The 19084-nt window shown below is 41.2% G+C and overlaps 1 protein-coding gene across 2 annotated transcripts in view; it reads left to right on the top strand.

Annotated features, from left to right (window-relative positions):
- Nucleotides 1–243: 243 nt before the first annotated feature.
- The window catches only part of plekhm1 (pleckstrin homology domain containing, family M (with RUN domain) member 1), a 37156-nt gene continuing 18315 nt past the window's right edge, over nt 244–19084 (top strand). The window contains exons 1-5 of one of the 2 annotated variants that reach the window (XM_067244972.1): nt 244–367; nt 1102–1191; nt 14850–15097; nt 16025–16693; nt 16967–17414. In XM_067244972.1, the coding sequence (XP_067101073.1) occupies nt 1138–1191; nt 14850–15097; nt 16025–16693; nt 16967–17414 (1419 nt within the window). In that variant the 5' untranslated portion in view covers nt 244–367; nt 1102–1137. Of the gene's footprint in view, nt 368–876; nt 904–1101; nt 1192–14849; nt 15098–16024; nt 16694–16966; nt 17415–19084 lie in introns of those variants that run through there. The other variant, XM_067244973.1, reaches the window with a different exon arrangement.

Raw genomic sequence — 19084 nt, 5'->3', positions numbered from 1 at the left:
TTCCCGAAAATAGCAAAACAAAATAATCTTCAGGGAATGTAGCATTGACATTAAGATTCCTGATACTTGTGTTACTTTTGTAACTTTCACTACACTGTAGTGACATTACACCGGATTGCAGTAGGTGGCGCAGGTTTACCACAAGATCCAAGGAGCAGGAGTTCTTATCCCATAATGCATCAGCCAGCCTGTGAGTGTTGGAACAGTTAGTTTACCTGCTTGTACTGAGGAAAAATTGTGTGTGCTAGACTAAAGGTCTACAGTCTTGAAGAGACGTATCGAAAACTGCCCGCTGCATGACTGAATTCCAAAGCAGCTAGCTTGCTAGCTAACTGGCGAGCCATTTTGATGGTGCTGTCACAAAACGGTAAGCGCATGCATGGCCTGGTTGCTTGTGTTCGAGCTTTAGGAAAGCCTTTTCATGTCACAAACACACAGCTTGCTAGCTAACGTTAGCTTATCTTCTCAGCCATATCAGTGTTTAAATATAAGTGTTTACATATAATGTTTGTGGCTCTATTGAAAATTCAGTGATGCAGTCTCAGGTGACAATATGCTGTGAACAGTTTAAATTGCGCAACAGACAGTTGCTGAAAGAGATCTCGAGTTATCTTCAATCTTGGAACTCTGTCATGCACAGAGGCTGCTCCGTACCAGTCATAATATTTCCAATTGAGTCACACGTGCTGATGTCTGCCTTGGTTTAACACACACACTGTTCCCATGATTAGTAGTCACTGTACCCATGTTTCAGGAAGTATATGGCTAGCAGCTTCCTTTACAGTCGACCAAAAAAACATCCAGTAGTCGCGTGACTGATTTTGTCACTGACAATAACCCAAAGCAATATCACGGAAAAAGCAATCGCCAGCTGTCTATGGATGACAGGGGGCAAAAAATCCAGTTAATCCAGTTAATCCAGTTTTACATTTTTATGAGTTTAGGTTTTCCAGCGAAGTCAAATATAATTTTATGTTTCGTGTACGCTACGGGCTATGCTGAACATTGTAATAGTTGGAACGTGAGGATAGTTTTACGTAGTAAGAGTTTTTGTTTTGTGGAGTTGTCTGATAGTTGACTGTGTTATTTTGTTTGTTACAGTTTGCAATGCGGGACTAGAAGATTTCTGGAGACAAAATGCTAGCCACACAAACCCTAGATACGGGGCCAGAGGTGAAAGATGTCAAACTGGTAAATCTGACTTTTCACACTGAGAATTTATGACAACTTACTTCTTTACTACACGTTGTACATTGTATTTGTTGTAAATCGTTTTTGGAAAGTTTACGGACATGCAGAAAAGCTTGTCAATAACATTAAGTCAAAGGTTAGTGTTTTATGACGTCATCAAAATACCTACAAAATGTACTGTATAGTTTATTGAGTTACTTAGCCTACTAGTGAGTTATTATTCAAATTAGAGAGGTGTGCTTGACCATACCGTACCAGCGCTCCCACTGGCACATGACAGCGCTGCCAACATCTTACTATGGAAAGCCAAATGTGCCAAAAACAGCACGGCAAAATTTGTTGTCTGTATGTAACCGGTGTGAATCGGTGCAACTCACTCCTCAGGTATGTAACAGGCCACTCGCGTTAACTAATAGCTAGCTTTTCTTTGGCGTAGCTGGTAGTGGTTGCGCTTGGCAGTTCAGAGGTGGCGTGTTCGAGACCAGGCAGGGACGAACAAATGGTCCATAAAGCCTTCTGACGGAGCAAGACCACGTCTGTTAAACCCCCGTTACATGTACACAGACGTAAGATTTGGGGTTTTGACACATTTGCCTTTCCATATCTTACCAGTGTCTCGCGGCAGTGGCACTGTCTCTTAACAGTCTCTTGCAACAGTGTCTCGTAGCATTTGCATTCAGTGTCTTGCAGCTCTCTACTGCCCTGAGGCAATTTTTGAATGGGAGAACAGGCTACAAACTAGTAATAGAAGTTAAGCTGTTCGTGGTAACAAACGCCAAACCATACTTTAACTAGGGCTGGGCAATAAATCGATAAAAAATATTATCTAAGTAATGACTTCCCTCAATAAAGATATCATAACATTAATTCATTTTCAATATGATTGACGATAGAGAATAATTAGGAACAGCAAGGTTTCCCGCGGAAAATGTGTTAGTTAAGGTGGTAGGGTGGGGTGGGGCGATAGACTAATGCGTTCTGCAGAGAAGGGAGACTGGCTTTGGTCACGGTTTGGAATGGAAGGGAGGAAACGGGACAGAGTAACACGGCGGATATCGCTATAAAAAAAAAAAGACAACGTAGTTAAGGCGGCAGGCGTGTGTGCTTTAGGCGGCCGCCCTAACTGAAAAGTGCTACGATGAACAGCAGTCCATTAAATTTTGGTGATGCAGTAGGAAGTTGCGGAGGAATGGTATACGCCCACTAAAATAAACTGAGCACCTCAAGTGGAGTAGCTAATATTAACCGCGGAAAATGAGTCTTGTTCCCAAAAACTGGCAGCGATAGCCATGGCGAGGGAACAACTTCCAATGAAGAAATTATTGATAAAAAGGGTTCGTCTTCTTCGGCTATTAAGGAGTGGTTTGGCTTTTTGAAATCCGACAAAGAGCAGAGCAATGTTCGGTGCAAATTGTGTAGCAAACAGGTGGCTACCAAGTCTGGTAATACGACAAACCTTTTTTACCACCTGAACAGACTTGGTCTTTGTTGCGTGTAGACAGTAACTACCTCAACATAAGTTGGCATTCGCTAGAAGTTATAATGCATATTGATATGCATTTAGTTTTTTAAAATTTTGTTTATCTTGTTCATAACGTGTAAGGGTTTATAGCTTTCACATTGTTTTGTGAATGATAAAATTGTGATAAATATTAAGGGTGCTCCGATCGATCGCCGATCATTATCGTCCGATAATCATTTTAAATATTCAGATCGGTGCTCACTATAAAGGCCAATCAAAAGAGCAGAATTGTTTACATAATTTTTTGCTGTGCCCATGGTCCTTTATCTCCTACCTAAAGAAACAAATGTGAAACAATATTTTGACTAGGGCCTTTTACGTTGCAGATTTTATAGTCTAAAGTTAAGATGTAAAACATTTATTTTATTATTACGGCAAGGATAGTATAAGCAGTTATCCATAACTCAGCATAGGCTGCTATGATTTATGTTGCGTCTCTAAAAAGCGTCTCTAAGAAAGAGAGTGGAATATGTTAAACATGTTTCATGATATTTTATCGTCTCTTTATTGTTATACTTAATATACATACTGAAGGTCTTTGCACACTGGACGCAACACAAATAAACGAAATAGCGAATAATTCGGATGAATATTTCAGAAAATGTATGACGCGCCTTATCATGCAAATCAAGCCTGACGCAATTTTGAGAATAAATTAAAGTTCTAAAATAATAACGTAAAAAACGTAAAAAACTTGACTCAACATCAATCGATGATAAGCTGGTGCTTCTTTTAATAAATAATAAAAAAAGAAAACGAAATACCCCCATTATTACAGTTTTTCTCGATTGGTTACACACATTTTCTGAATGCATACCATCAAAAAAACATACACACAATGGGCAAAACCCCTCACTTCTCCTGCAAAATTAAACTTAACATTCAAAACAATGTTATTTAATCTCAAAATGGTATTTTGTTTTCAAATGACAAACACAAACCATCATATTTATATGATGGTTTGTGTTTGTCATTTATAGACATTTATAGACATTTATAAGAACCATTTGAACACTAATGTGCTCAATGTAAAACACTATGATGAATGGAAAACACTTCTTCATTCATCATAGTGAGTTAGGCCTTTTTTTGTTCAGTGTTACACTTACTACAGACAGTACATACATAAGTGTGTTGTAAAATATTTGAAAATATTATTTTTATACTCAGAACACAGAAATACACGGTAACAAATATGTTTTACGTATTTTTCCCAGAAAAACAATGTACACAGTGTACATCCCAACCAACATAAAGTTGCACATACAGTGGTCTACATACAAAACAACAGAATCATTTACTGTATAGTGTATACAGTTACATTATTATTATTTTTCTTTGTATTTGCCGTAATGTTATGGCGTTATTTTCTAGGACCATGTTCATGATTTCAGTTTCCTGTTCAGGAGACAGAAGACATTCCCGACCACCTTGTGTTGGTAATCTTTCAGTTCTGCCAAACAAATAGTAAAATACTGTAAATACTGTGTAGGAATACAAAGTAGGAATACATTTTCCAAATACTTGAAACATACTTATTATTATTATTATTATTTTTACAGTCATACAGAACAGTCCACAGGCAATACTGTACTCATTGAGTACTGTATTGATATGCAGTTGGCCTACTTCAATTTTGTAGTTAGAGTAGATTTCTTACCTATTCTCATTTCGGAAAGTCCGGATGATGGATGCTACAGTGTACCTGCTCAAATTTGGCTGTACTCTTTGCCCAGCCTCCCTCATTGTTAGACCATGGTTGACCACATGGTCAACCAAAGCGGCTCGGATCTCATCAGAGATTATGGTCCTTGGCCTTCCTCATCCTCGTCCTCCCCATCCTCCTCCTCTTACTCTCACTCCTCTGCCTCTGCCTCTGTTTCCAATGTTGGAATCCATTGCTCAAAAACAGAAGAGGTCACCTGTTGCCCTTTTATGCTAAAGCTCTGATTGCTAATTGTAAAACTGTGTGACAGGTGTTTGTCCATGCGATGAGTCATTGTGCGTATTTGAATGGCAGTGTGTTCCTTGTGAAAACAAAAGATTTTCTTCATGAAAATTGTGCCAAATGCAGAGAATTGTGTGTAGTGTTTTGAAAAAAGTGTGTTTTAGAACTGCAATTTGAGTGTAAAGCAGGAATTGTGCTTGTAGTTTAGCAGAATTGGTTCATGGGGTTGGTGCATGAGTTACATGTTGTGGTCATTGTGTCTCAAGTACATTTACATTTAGTCATTTAGCAGACACTCTTATCCAGAGCGACTTACAGTAAGTACAGGGACATTCCCCCCGAGGCAAGTAGGGTGAAGTGCCTTGCCCAAGGACACAACGTCAGTTGGCATGACCGGGAATCGAACTGGCAACCTTCGGATTACTAGCCCGATTCCCTCACCGCTCAGCCACCTGACTTCCTATTGTACCAGTACCAGTATTTGTGTGTAAACAATTGAGAAAAACTGTAACACGGAGAGGAGCACTTGGGGAGTTCCACTGCCTGGTTCAGGAGCTAAAACTGTACCACAGCCGCTTCAAAGCGTACTTCAGGATGTCCGTTGGAAAATTTGAAACACTGCTGCAACAGCTGGCACCATCTTGAAGAAGCAGACGACTAATTTCACCACAATTGCAGCAAGTTTTCGTTTAGGTAGCTCAACAGTGGCACCAATAATGAGGGGAACCTGCTATGCCATCTGGGAAGTCCTGAAAGAAGACTACATGCCATGTCCAAATAAGGATCTGTGGATGAATACTGCGAGGAGATTTGAAGAGCGATGGAACTTTCCACATTGCATAGGTGCACTGGATGGGAAGCACATTGTGATCCAGGCACCTCCCAACTCAGGATCACAATTCCATAATTATAATGGCACCTTCTCAGTAGTCTTGCTTGCCCTGGTAGATGCAGACTACCGATTTCTGGCTGTTGATGTTGGAGGTTTTGGCAGCAACAGCAACGGAGGCATCTTTGCCAACTCTCAACTTGGCAAAGCCCTCCAGGCAGGTGACCTTAATGTCCCCCCACCAGCTCTCTTACCTTCTGCACCAGAGTTGAGACATGTTCCATATGTGGTTGTGGCTGACGAGGCCTTCCCAATGAAGCCCTACCTCCTCCGGCCTTATCCAGGGCGACACCTTCAAGAGGACATGAGAGTCTTCAATTACCGTCTCTCAAGAGCACGCCGTATAGTGGAGAACTGTTTTGGCATCCTCATGCAACGCTGGCAAGTCTACTGTCGAAGACTGCAAGTGTGCCCTGATGCAGTAGACAGTATCGTGCAGGCAACATGCATACTATCCATATCTGCATTCTGCTGAGGAGGGTCAGAATCCAGACAATGGGGAGCCAGCTGAAGATGATGGTGGAGAGAGCATCCTAGGTCCAATCAGGAACCTGCGAGGAAACAGGGCATCGGCAGAAGCCCTAAGAGCGTGGGAAACCTTCCGCAACTACTTCAGCTCACCAGCCGGACAAGTGCCTTGGCAATATGCCCATGTACGTGGTTCTGCTTCCTAAAGAAAATTATATGTCCTGATCATTTCCTTTAATTTTTTATCCCAGTAGAGCATACAAATCAAAAACATTTCTCTGATAAATAGCCTATGTAGACTTTTGAATGTTAACTACTTTTAGTACAAGCCATGTTTCTTGAACTTGCCTTACCACGTTTTCAGACAATACAAACCAATTTGTTGTTACAATAAGATTTTATTGAACAAATTCAACAATAACATTAATATAACTTAATAAATATGAAAAATATAGCAGCACCGTTACAAGGAAGTAAAATTTGTGTATGGCTGAGAATAAACAGCTCCAAACTCTGCCTCATGACACACCTCCTGCATCTTGAACCTAACACAGGATTGCCTTTCTGGAGACAGATGCCTCATTGCAGGGGCTAAGCTTAAAAGAAACTGAGTGACCCCATCTCTCTCTAGTGCTCTCTCTTTCTCTCTCTAGTGCTCTCTCTCTTTCTCTCTCAGCTTCTCTGGCTTCCTTCTTCTTCAGGTAATCCTCCAGCATGCTGTCATTACTCTTCCTCTTTGCATTGGCTCGCCTGGGAGCTACAGCACTAGCTACAGCACTACCCTCTCGCTCACTTTCCTCTTGGTCACACACCTGCTCTCTTCCTGCTCTTCCTCAGCATCTAGATTGCTCTGGGTACTATTCAGATAATGACAAGTGTATAAGAGTCATTCTTAAACATAATATTCAGGCCCTGTGTAGATTCCAATTTTTTCGAATTGAGCCTACCTCCTAAATGAAGTGGACTTGTCTAGGAAAGACATTGCCTCCATATACTTCCATCTCTTCTTCTGTCTGTTACCTGCCTGGCCACTCTTCACATCCCCCTCTTCTTCATGTCCCTCAAATTTTTCCACAACTTCTTTATTTGTTCAACTATAAAGTATTAATTATGCTGTAATGGTTAAACACAGTAAACAATACCAACTTGACTACACTCAGTCAAATAATAGGGATTAAAGAGCACACTACAGCTCATTGTATAATAGCTAGTTTGTTTGGAAACGTTCCTACAACGAAAATGTATTTGTGAGGAATGTTTATTTTAACGATTGAAAACAGATGCATCATAGACCACTGAAGTATGTTTTGCCCGGGCAACAGAGGCTAATGTCATGATGCTAATACTTCAGTGAAATAGTAGACTACTGTTTCCGAAAGTAGATGTACTTCCTTAATAATATCAGCTTATATTGTACATTACACATCACAATTGTGTGTCATATCACAAAGTAAAATTAGTAAATAGTTATCACTCTGGCTTCTTTGCTTTTGGCGTTTCTGCAGCTGCCTTCCAGTAAAGCAGTTAGCTTAACTATCTCCCATAAGTTAACGAGCTGCTAAACTAATGTTCTGCTAGAGGTAGTCACGCGAGTTTTCGTGACGTTAGTGACGTAAGTAGCGTCAGTGACTGTGGCTAGCAAGTTAGCCACCGTGAGCTTCACTTTTCGCCACAAAAACGTAATTTCTACTTAAACCGTGCAACGGAACGTAAATAAAAATACAAGCAACCCAATCGCTACCAAGATGAAACTTTTGACATCGACGTTGTCTATGTAGTCCAAATATGGATGAAGATTTAGGGGTGTGAAGAGAAATAATAATAATATGTGAGAGAACAAAGTTTGTGCCTTTGCCAAAGGCAAAGCACACCCAATAATAATAAAACTAACAATAACAACAGGTTTCCTCCTCACGGAGCAACGCGGTGGCGCTACCCCGAAACTTTTGATTACCTTCACGGCGTTGCGCAAAAGACGTATACCGAGTTTTGTAACGATAAGCCGATGCGTTTCGTAAATGTCATTTTGAGACAAAATGCGCTGGCTAGATGTAGCAGCATTATATCTTCAAAGCACAATGAATCCGCTTCTTCTTGACTATAAATCACCTGACAATGAAACGTTATAGTTACCATTGTGATTATACTGGGAGTCAGGTGGCTGAGCGGTTAGGGAAGCAGGCTAGTAATCAGAAGGTTGCCAGTTCGATTCCCGGCCGTTCAAGATGACGTTGTGTCCTTGGGCAAGGCACTTCACCCTACTTGCCTCAGGGAGAATGTCCCTGTACTTACTGTAAGTCGCTCTGGATAAGAGCATCTGCTAAATGACTAAATGTAAAATACTGGCTTCGCTAAACAGATGATCCGGTATCAAGACTTGCTTTATGACTGTGGCTGGATTCGATCCTACGACCTTGCGTTTCAAAGGAGCCCGTCTTATCCCAGTGAGCTATTCTCGCTGCTGGGAAATTCTGTGTTTGGTTACTTTAAAATAAAATAAAAAGCCGTTTCTCCCGTGGCAAGCTTTGTCAGATTTGACCCAAGTATAAACAGCTGTAATTCAGTCATATTTTGACAATTCAAGGTGATTGTGGTAGGAAGATGATTAGATGACGGTAAACCGTCGCAGAGACAAGGCCTCACGTCCGCTTTGGCGTGCTCTTTGTCAAATTCGTTTGCGCGTTACTCGTGATCGGTTTGACTTATCGATAAAATTCTAATGATTTTTCGTTGGCATGGTCTGAAGATAATCTGTTACGATTTTCATGAAAATCGGAGCAACCGCCTAGGAGGAGTTCGAAAAAGTTGGCTTTTCGTACAATACAAATGACGGAAAAACCACCATGATGACAATGACGTCACAGGGTTCAGTCGAATCGTCTGCATCTAAGGAATCCAATGATACCTCACTTAAGAAAAACTGTCTCATGGTTCAAAAGTTATGGGCGTAAACACAACTCCAACTTTGACGCCTTGGTGGCGCTATAGTGCTTCAGGGATCGACATGAAACTTGGTGACAATCAGGAGACCGTTCCCAATCAGCGTGCCAAATTTCAAAACTTCGCACCAATCGCTATGCATAATAATAATAATAAATATAGCTGCAAGCAGCGATGCGGGTTCCTCCGCAAAATGGCAAAATATTATAAACATGTACACTGTTGAAGATGGAGAGTTGGACAACAAGAGAGCAAAACTACTTCATGTTTGGCCAACAACAATAGGCTGAATGGGGATTTGAACTCATGAGCATAAGGTCACAAGTCAGTCTCTCTATCCTCTGCTACACACCAACTGTTGAGATTGTATGAGTAGAAAGGGCAGAGTATGAGCTTTGGTCAGCTTTGGGACAAAGGTTAAGAAACGGTTGACATTTCAAGGTAAAATTGCATAAAAGTGCGCATGGTACATCAGAATGATGTCACCTTGAAGCCAATAAGGTTTGAATAACCATCAGTCAAAATTATATTTGATTTATTGACAAAGATATTGAGGCAATGTGGACACTTACATAAATACACCCCTTTCAGACATTTTGTATTGCATTTCTCATTCCATTTCACCCTATATAAAGTCACATCTGCCCGCACACTATCCCCATCCATGCTGTTTCCCTCTCTCCCAGCGCAGGTCATGCCAAAACAGAAATGCTGCAGCAGCCACATGAGGTTTAGATGTAGTCCAAAAATTACCTCCCACAATCAATACATATCAACCGCAACATTGTTATCAAACTTTCTCAAAGATGATTGTCTTCTTGAGTAGATCTCAAGAATAGCCTCATAGGCAACTGGTTAGGATACAGCCCACGTCCAGATCTTTGCGAGTGTAGCCTCTGATAGTAAAATAGCCGACTGTTCCCATTAAACTACACGACATGCACACTCAGGGTGACCAACAAGATGATATTAACTAACAAACAACAACATTACAAACATCTAACTGAACGAAGACAACAACTGAAATCCCTCGCATGGCTGTTGTAACCGAACAATTTTCCATAAGTCTTTGCGTTTTTTGACATGCCGCACTGCATGCTGGGTACTCGAGTGCTGACAGCTGATTATCTAGCTGTGCTCCGACTGCGTGATATGACGAGATGCTAGTGACGCGCTAAGGTCTCTGAGTTTCCTGCATTAACAAGTTCTGCTCGATTAGCAAGCTACTTTTACTAATGTTTTGTTAGCTATTGAATGGTAATGCAAGCTAGCTAAAAAAAATGTTAGTTAGCTTGGCTAAACTGGTTTTCATAGCAACAGAAATCAACAAATCAGATCAGTCGAACTTTATTCAGAAAGGGGGGATCTGTATTTTTTACTCTACTCTTAACGCATGACTATGTTTAACTTAATGTCTGCACCTCTCTGTCACCAACTGTCTCTGGAGTGGAGGGTGGGGGCTTCATATCCAACAAATTACACCCCTGAACTTTTACAACAGATCTAATGGCCTACTACAATTGTAAATATCCTATGGCTTCTTCTCCCATTGGGCCTCGATACAATGTCATCTAATATTTTCTGCCCATTCTGCACAGTGTTTGGGGACTTTCCACACCAGCACCCTTTGCCCAGTCCCTCTATTCTGCCCTACTACATGTGTTTTCCAACACCAGTTACAATCAACCCTGGGCAGGGACGGCGCCAGAGACTTTTTAATACAGGTGCTGAGGAGGTGCTAGATCATTGACAGGGGGAGCTGCGCAATTATATATACATAAATACTATTAATAAAGAATCAGTAATTCTCTTGAGTGGTTCTTATTCAGATGAATAATCATTGGATTCAGGTCAAAAGTCTATCACTTGAACTGGTTTAATCACTTAAGACACTAAAAGTCAGCAGCTTGGCATACTGGGACATGGAAAGGATTAAACATTTAGACTTTCATCAAAGTAAAAAATGCTGGTTTGTCCTTTTTCATCAATGTCCTCAAAAAAGCAGTCTGCAGAGCTACTGTGTCTGTGGGGTGACTGTCTGTCTCTGGAGGGCTGGCAGGCAGGGGCAAACAGGGCCGGCAGGCAGGCGGGGCAGGCCAGCTGAATGAAGCTGTCCAGCTAGAGAGGGATAGTCCAGCAAGGGGTCTGTGATGCGCTCAGCATTCTCTGTTGTTGCTCTCAGCATCCTTTATTGAACTCTGTTGAGCAGGCCTCTGCATCACCCTCCAGACCTGTAAAAGTGAAGAAAAGATCCATGTCAGTTCAGTTGTGAAAAACGCAGCTTTTTCCATCTACACTTGACATAAACTACAGTTTTGACTGTGAAATGCAGTGGCATTACTTGAACTTGAATCCAAAAATACAGATGACACGGTGATCTATGCATCTAACACGTCGATTTCTAGGATTCAATCCACACTGCAATCTAACTTTAATGCCATCCAACTTTGGTTCCATTCCAACCACCTACTACTCAATAAGAAATAATCAGATAGTATGCTGTTTCCCACCAGATCAGCTACACTGAATCAAGACAACAATCTCTTACTTAAATTCTTAGATGATACTCCGCTAGTTAAAGTTGATGAACTCAAATATTTGGGCCTTGTACTGACTCACAACTCTCCTTTAGGCGTTACATTCATTCAGTAGTCAATAAAATAAATTGTAATTTACGAATATTGTATCGTTCTATTAACTGTTTCACTCAACTGATTAGGTTAAGAATTGTGACACAGCCAATATTTCCTATATTAGACTATGTAGATGTTGTCTATCAAAACACATCAGAATCCAATCTAAAAGCACTAAATGTTGTTTTCAATAGTATGTGCAGATTTGTGTTGAGATGTCCGTTCACTACTCACCATTGTATTATGTATAACACACTGAATTTATTATCACCAAAAGCCAGAAGACAGTTTCACTGGTACCAGATTATATTCAAATGTATCTACTCTGACTATCCTCCTTACCTGAAGGAATATTTAATTCCATATAGACCTATCTACAGACTGAGACACACCGAATACCCCTTCTTTACTGTACCAAACATCTCAAAAGAGAGTGGCAGGCGTACCTTTAAATTTAAAGCCCCTTCAGACTGGAATAGCCTACCAGGGTCTCTAAGATCTATCACCTCTTTGCACTCCTTTAAAATATCCCTTTATAATCACTTACAAGCAAATTGTTGCTGTAAATGTTTTGCTCATGTTTGACTGGACTTTTCTTTCTTTTTTCTTTTTTTTAAATTTATGAATAAATATTATACGTGTGTATAGGTGAAGGTTTGTGTATATGTGTGCATATATATGTATTAATATGTGTATGTATGTATATGTGTATATATGCCTCTCAATAATACGATATGTATTCAATAGGGAGTCGGTGGGGTGGGTGAGGTCTGGGGGTGGGGGAACTTGAGCGAGTTTGAATGTGCATGTATTTGTCTTTGTCTTGTGTCTTGAGGACCCCCTCGAAAACGAGATGCTGCATCTCAAGGGGTTATCCTCCAAACAATAAAATGTCAATATAAATGTGTTGACCTGATGGAGACCCATGCAAAGTCACTCAAAACACGGGTTCGATTCCAGGCTCTGGCAAGAGTATTTAGCTCTAAACTGGTCAATATATACACATCTGACAAAAGACCAGCTCGACCTTTGCCTGTAAACAGTGATTCTGACTGTCAGAGACCTTTAAATAGCCTGACTTACTGAAATTGGCAAAACTAGCCTGGCTAACGTAGGTCGCTTTCTCAGGGCATATGACGAATGAAACAGGCTCGCCTTGAAAAATCAGATATACTAGCTATCTTTAGCAGTCCCTTGTCTACAAAAAGCAGTCCTCCCTGACGTTTTTGGAGTAGAATTGAGTGAAATACAAAATTGTTTACACACTGCCAGTGGGCGAGCCGAGTCTGACTGAGGCTAACGTCAAAACAATGTACCCCCGAGACGCAGTATCACTCCAATTGCAAGTCCACAAATCACAAAAATAATCGGAGCATCTGGCTAAAAGCACAATTCCCACATCTCCTAAAGGCTGCCCTCCTCGACCTTTTTCGTGTAGACCTAACTGTAAAATGGTGAACTTATGAACATGACGCGACCAAAACATGGCTGCCGCCTAAGCGCCTATGCGGTCTCCCTGGCGGATAGGCTTATTACAAAGACTTTCACGCCCCAAATCAAAATTCTGAGCCGATTGGTCTGTGGGGAATTGCTTTTTGTCATAAAGGCTGCCCTCCTCAACCTTTTTGATGAACAATTCGCCGAGATGCAAAATGACTCACTAATTAAAAACACAGAGGAAAAAATCTAGAGCTACAGTAGCTACTTTTCGAGTTCGGTTTTCCATCACTTCAGACTCACGATCTAAAGGTCTAAAAGTGCTAAAACCTTCACCATAATTCAAGAGTAGTGTACTTTCACGAAACCAATCATTGATTCTAGCTTAAAATGTGTAAAAATGGTCACCCTAGTGTCAAGGGGCAGGATGAGTCTGAGAATTTGGAGCATGCGCGCTGTGGAGCAATTAAATTGAATTCAATCATATATTGACATATCAAGGTGAAATTGCGTATGGTACTTCAGAATGATGTCATCTTGGAGGCACAAAGGTTATCAAAATGTTATTTGATTTATTAACACAAAGATATTGTGGCAATGTGGGCATAAATACACTTCTTTCAGCCATTTTGTATTGCATTCCTTATTCAATTTCACCCTATAGAAAGACATGTATTCTACAAATCTGTAAAAAATTTCAAGTCGATTGGATCTATGGTTCATGAGGAGAAGGGTTTTGAAGGTTGTACCAAATTTGGACAGTACAGCAAAACCTATCATGGCGGACCTTATGGGTTACATTTACATTTAGTCATTTAGCAGACGCTCTTTTCCAGAGCGACTTACAGTAAGTACAGGGACATTCCCCCCAAGGCAAGTGTGAAGTGCCTTGCCCAAGGACACAACGTCATTTGACACGGCCCGGAATCGAACCAACAACCTTCTGATTACTAGCCCGACTCCCTAACCGCTCAGCCATCTGACCCCTATGCTGTGACATGTTTTTTATTTGTATTATATTGAAATTTTAATAACAATTTCTGACTAGCGTCAATAGCTAGGTGGACGCTAGTTGAAACGTAGGCCTACATCTACAAATGTGTGGTCTCACAAATAAAAATAAAAATATATTAACTCCTCAAAAAAAGTTTGGAAACGTTATTTTGGTTGATTATTCCTCCCCTTTAATAATACCAATTGGTATTGTATTTTATATCGTTGGAAAGCCTGATTAGTCACCTTTACAACGAGGTACAACTTGTAAGGATCGTGCATTCGTGGAATGAGCAACACAGCTAAGCGTGTGGGTAGCGGCCCAAAAAAGTGCCAGCAATATTCTTCTGTTGGTATTCACTCTCGTTTTGAGTTGCTTGGTGGATTGGATGATTGCACTCTCCTCTACTCTCTTGCACTAAGGAAAATGAGAAGAGAACCGTGTCATTCTACACTTCACTCTTAGCATTCTGAAGTGTAAATGAGCAGCAACAAATGCATGCTTTTTAATCTCTGCAATCTTCTTAAATATTAAGTATGCATACTTATTTAAAATAAACAGAAATATCAGTTGGAAAATGTAAGTACACATGAAAAATCTCTGAATCTGGATATTAGTTTAAAAAATAGGTTACCTCAAGACTGAGATGATTTAGTTTTTTCTGCCTTTGAGTTGTTTCCACTGTGGTAGAAAGTTACTTCCAGCATTGTGTAACTCAAAGTGGTAGTGCTTGGTCGTAGAGTGGGAAAGTTGGGATGTTTCGTTCAGTGTCGTTTCTGGCACCCTAGGCGAGAGACTTTCAATAATCAGACACTTGTGTCCTCTAGTGCATCAAAGAGAAGTTGGCGCTGGCACTCAAGGTTCTGCAGAAGCGTTATGTGACGACCGATGCTATGGTGACCAGCGAGGACGGGGACGCCAACCTCCTGTGCTGTACCCTTGAGGCTGTCTTCATCCACGGGATCAAGAGCAAGTATATCCGCTATGAGGCTGGGGGCCGCAACCGAAAAGAAGGCTCCCGGGGACCTCTACCTCAGCCGGTCTTCTGGAGTTTGCTCAAGAGCGTCACTCATCGGTGAGTTGCAGCAAAAGCAGTGCACCAACTGCAATTTCCACTTTTAGTATCTGATAATACAGAAGACGATCAATACTTGATAATACCTGAGAATATTTAATAATGGATTGTGATGTGTTTAATAACCAGTGTTAGGGAGTAACGGAATACATGTACCGGCGTTACGCATTCAGAATACAAATTATGAGTAAATTCTGTTACAGATACAATTTAAATAGTTGGTATTTAGAATACAGTTACATTGTTGAAATCAATGGATTACATTACGATACTTATCTGTTTCACAAGTTTATTCACTCTCTAAATAAATTAAGGCAACTAAATTAATGCATTTCCCATAACTTCTAGCTGGTGGTTTCTACACTGTACAAACACAACTACATCTATCGCTCCCATGTCATTGCCTCTCGTTCTTTCCTTCTGCAATGCTATTGGCTAAGCCAATGCATGGTCATCACATGCACGGGGGATGCAAACTTGCATACCATAGTTGGCCAAAGCATGCCTCATCCACTCTCAAGTAGTTCTTAAGAGACACGTACGAGGGATCTCCTTACGAGCATGTTCGGGAAACGCACGTAAGAAATAACGATGGTTTGTTATTTTGCTAGTAGAGAACCCTCGTAACAACTAAGATCCATCGTTATTGGGAAACGCAGTTTAGAAAGCAGGATTTGATGGCCGCATTCCTGCACTTATACAATGCAATTCAATGTCGAAGTAATCCAAGTATTCAGAATATATTACTCAGATAGAGTAACGTAACGGAATACGTATTCTGTAACAAAATAAGTTTTGAAAGTATCCTTCCCAACACTGTTAATAACCTACAGCAAATGGATACCATTTGGACACTGTCTATACTGTACACAATTACACGTAAAGTACTTTTAATTATAAAATGGCATGATGTCACTCTCCCCATAGTGACGTGATTACAGAGGTGGAGAAGCTGTGCTTCGTGGGCACTGACGTGGGCCGTTGCCGAGCTTGGGTACGGCTAGCCCTCAACCATGGCCTGGTGGAATGTTACTTGGCTGCGTTGTTCCGTGAGGGCTCCAAGCTGCAGGGCCACTATCAACCCAACGCTCTGCTTTTGAACCCAGAAGAGCGTGAGGTGCTGCTCAGCTACCTCCAGGGCCTGGGATCCCTCACCTTTAACCTGTCCTACAAGTCTTCTGTGCTGAACGAGTGGACCACCACCCCGCTGGTTCTTTCTGGCCTTTGCCCTGCCTCCCAAGGTGAAACCGTTGACCTTTTCCTCAATGGGGCCAGTGGCTCCTCCTACTCTAAGTGCAAGGAGTCCTGGGATACAGCGTCCCAGTCGTCCTGTGGGTCGGACACAGTAGAGGTGCAGCAAGTGGGGTTGGGAGCAGTGATGGGGAGGGGGATGGGTGCAGTAGTGGGAGGACGGTCCCCCCTGAACTCATCCAATTTGAGCCTGGACACTACAGGTTCATCTCAACTCTCTTCCAGCCTGAGCTCTGACAGCCTGCTGCAGGGTCATGACCCCAGGAGCTCAGACAAGGAGCCCTGGCCATGTGACCTTGAGATATCCTCGATTTTAGAACACAACACCAAGAGGCCTTTTATAGAGTAAGTAATGCATGCAGTAGGGTTGGGAGATAGGAAAATATGCTCCTATCATCAACGCAATACTCGGAATACTATCTTAATTAAGTAACTTCATAATTTAATGAAGTGATGTATTCGGCAATTTGAAGTTAGTGATGTGTATATATAAACATGATATGTCTAAAATATATCAAGGAATACTATCTTAATTAAGTAACTTCATAATTGAATGAACTGAAAAGTTAAACATGGAATAAAATCTTGTGCCGTTCCTCTTGTGCTTGTGTACTACAGAAAGAGTGGCCACTCCAGTCAAGACTCCATGCGTGAAGATTCATACGTCTCCAGCTCTGGTACCAACCTCTTCTCTGAGACCACCGCCATCAGTGGCTCCGACAGTGAGACCCAGGGCCATGCTGCACTTTGCCCCGACAGTGAGACCCAGGGCCATGCTGCACTTTGCCCAGACCTCTCTGACCTTCAACTTGAGACCCGAGACCAGGAGTCGCCGCCAACAGAGATATTTGTGCCCTCAGCAATAAAACCCTCCCTCATCGGGCCTGTAGGAAAAGTTGAGAAGACGCCTGACCTTGCGATTGCTGAGACTCCTCAAATAAGGAATAATGGACAAGAGAAGAAGGCGGAGAATTCCTCATTGAGTGTCTCAGAGCCTTCAGGCAAAATGGATCTATGGCAATCTGCTTGCATGCATAGCCGGAAAATGTCTGCAGACTTTCTCTCTGTAAGCAAAGTGCCTGCCTCCCCTCCCTCTGTCTGTCCTGAGTCGTGACTCGTCATATGATTGCCCTGACCTTTTTAATCTTTGAGTGCCGTTTGACGTTAGTCCCTTTTACACAGCCTGTTTACGGTGGGAATGTTGTATCTTTATGCCTCTTTGCAGTTCTGTATAAAGGGTAAAAACATGAAATGGGGGGGGTCATTGTTGTACTGGCATAAAGCTAGCAGCAAAGGTAGTCACAGAGCTGAAAATATGGATAATAGGGAGATTCGCCGACATGGCGGGACTACATGCTAGATGCTGCCGTCACGCCTCTGATTCTGAATCCAAAACCACACATGGGGCAGCATTATGCAGGATTTGTTTGGTTCAGGCTGAACAAGCGATGTTGGCATAGTGATGGATCTTTATGGAAATTGACCTTTTGCAAAAGCCTTAGTTACTGTTGCTAGCCCGTCAAGCTTTGCTTCTTTGTATAGCGGGTACTACAGTAGACTGCTATAATTAGCAAACTGCCAGTCAGTGTAAGTGATTCTTTTTGGAGTAATACATCCACAATATCCTCCAGAACGAGGCAAAAGGGATTGCAAAATTAAATGGAGGAATATATTCAGAATAATTAAATCAACTAGGGTGGGGCCATAATAATAATTGAAGCACACAGAATTCAACAGACACTACTACTACAGTACAGTACTACTAGTGGTCAAGGTTAAATTGTTTCAAGGATTTAAAGCTAAATAAATGTGTAATTGGTTTTTGGTATGTCATGTTCAAGTTTATAATCTTCAAAACGTCGGCTATGTGAAGCTTCCAGCACTGAGACCCACTATAAATGCAACACAACATATACTGTAGCCTAGCTCTAATACATTTTGTAGATTATAAATACGTAGTTCTACAGTAGCTGGCTAGTAATCTGTTGTAATTGTCTAGCTAGAGCCAATGCTATGTTAGATGTGAGGTAACATTTGCTAAACTGGATTAGCAAATTTTTATAAAGAGTACAGTAGCTACGTTGGAACACAACAGACAGAAGTTTTTGATCTTTTAGATATTTAGCAGAGAATTGGGCATTCCACACAGTTTTACCCATGGGCTTTGGAAAAGGGAGACATTACTCCAGTCAGCTTTCGGGGTAGCTCAGTTTACCCATAGGTACATTTGGTCTGCAGTGGGTGAGTTTGTACGTTTGACATATTTACAAGAACACAAATAGTGTATGACCTAAAAGTCTAAACAACATGATAAAACTGCTGCTCCATGTTTCAAACAAACATTTAAAAACATTATAATAAACAATAAAATCGACTTTGCTAGTACAGTAATATAGATGCAACGTTGCTTGGACTTATTCAAGCTGGTCTTGAAAACAAACCTGTTTTTATAACACTTTGTTCTGCACTTTGGAACAATAAACCTTCATCCAGAAGGAAGAAGCTGAAATTCACTGTGCAAAGGATGGGAGTCGTCATTAAATATCGAGCCAGCCAGCCAGCTGTAACTGGGTTAAACTGTGACTCCCCAATCAGGCTACTAGAATATTTGACAATTTGACTCAAACTATTTAGGTTCTTTAAGGGTAGATTTATGAACCATGACACTAAAGAAAATTATAAAATAGATTCAATTAAAGCACGATAGAATAAAATCTTCATAGTTTTGTCAATGTG

This window comes from Osmerus mordax, chromosome 10 (genome assembly GCF_038355195.1).
Source record: "Osmerus mordax isolate fOsmMor3 chromosome 10, fOsmMor3.pri, whole genome shotgun sequence".
Taxonomy (NCBI): Eukaryota; Metazoa; Chordata; class Actinopteri; order Osmeriformes; family Osmeridae; genus Osmerus; species Osmerus mordax.
Note: the sequence above shows the minus strand (reverse complement) of the source record. Positions and strands in the feature narration are given on the sequence as shown.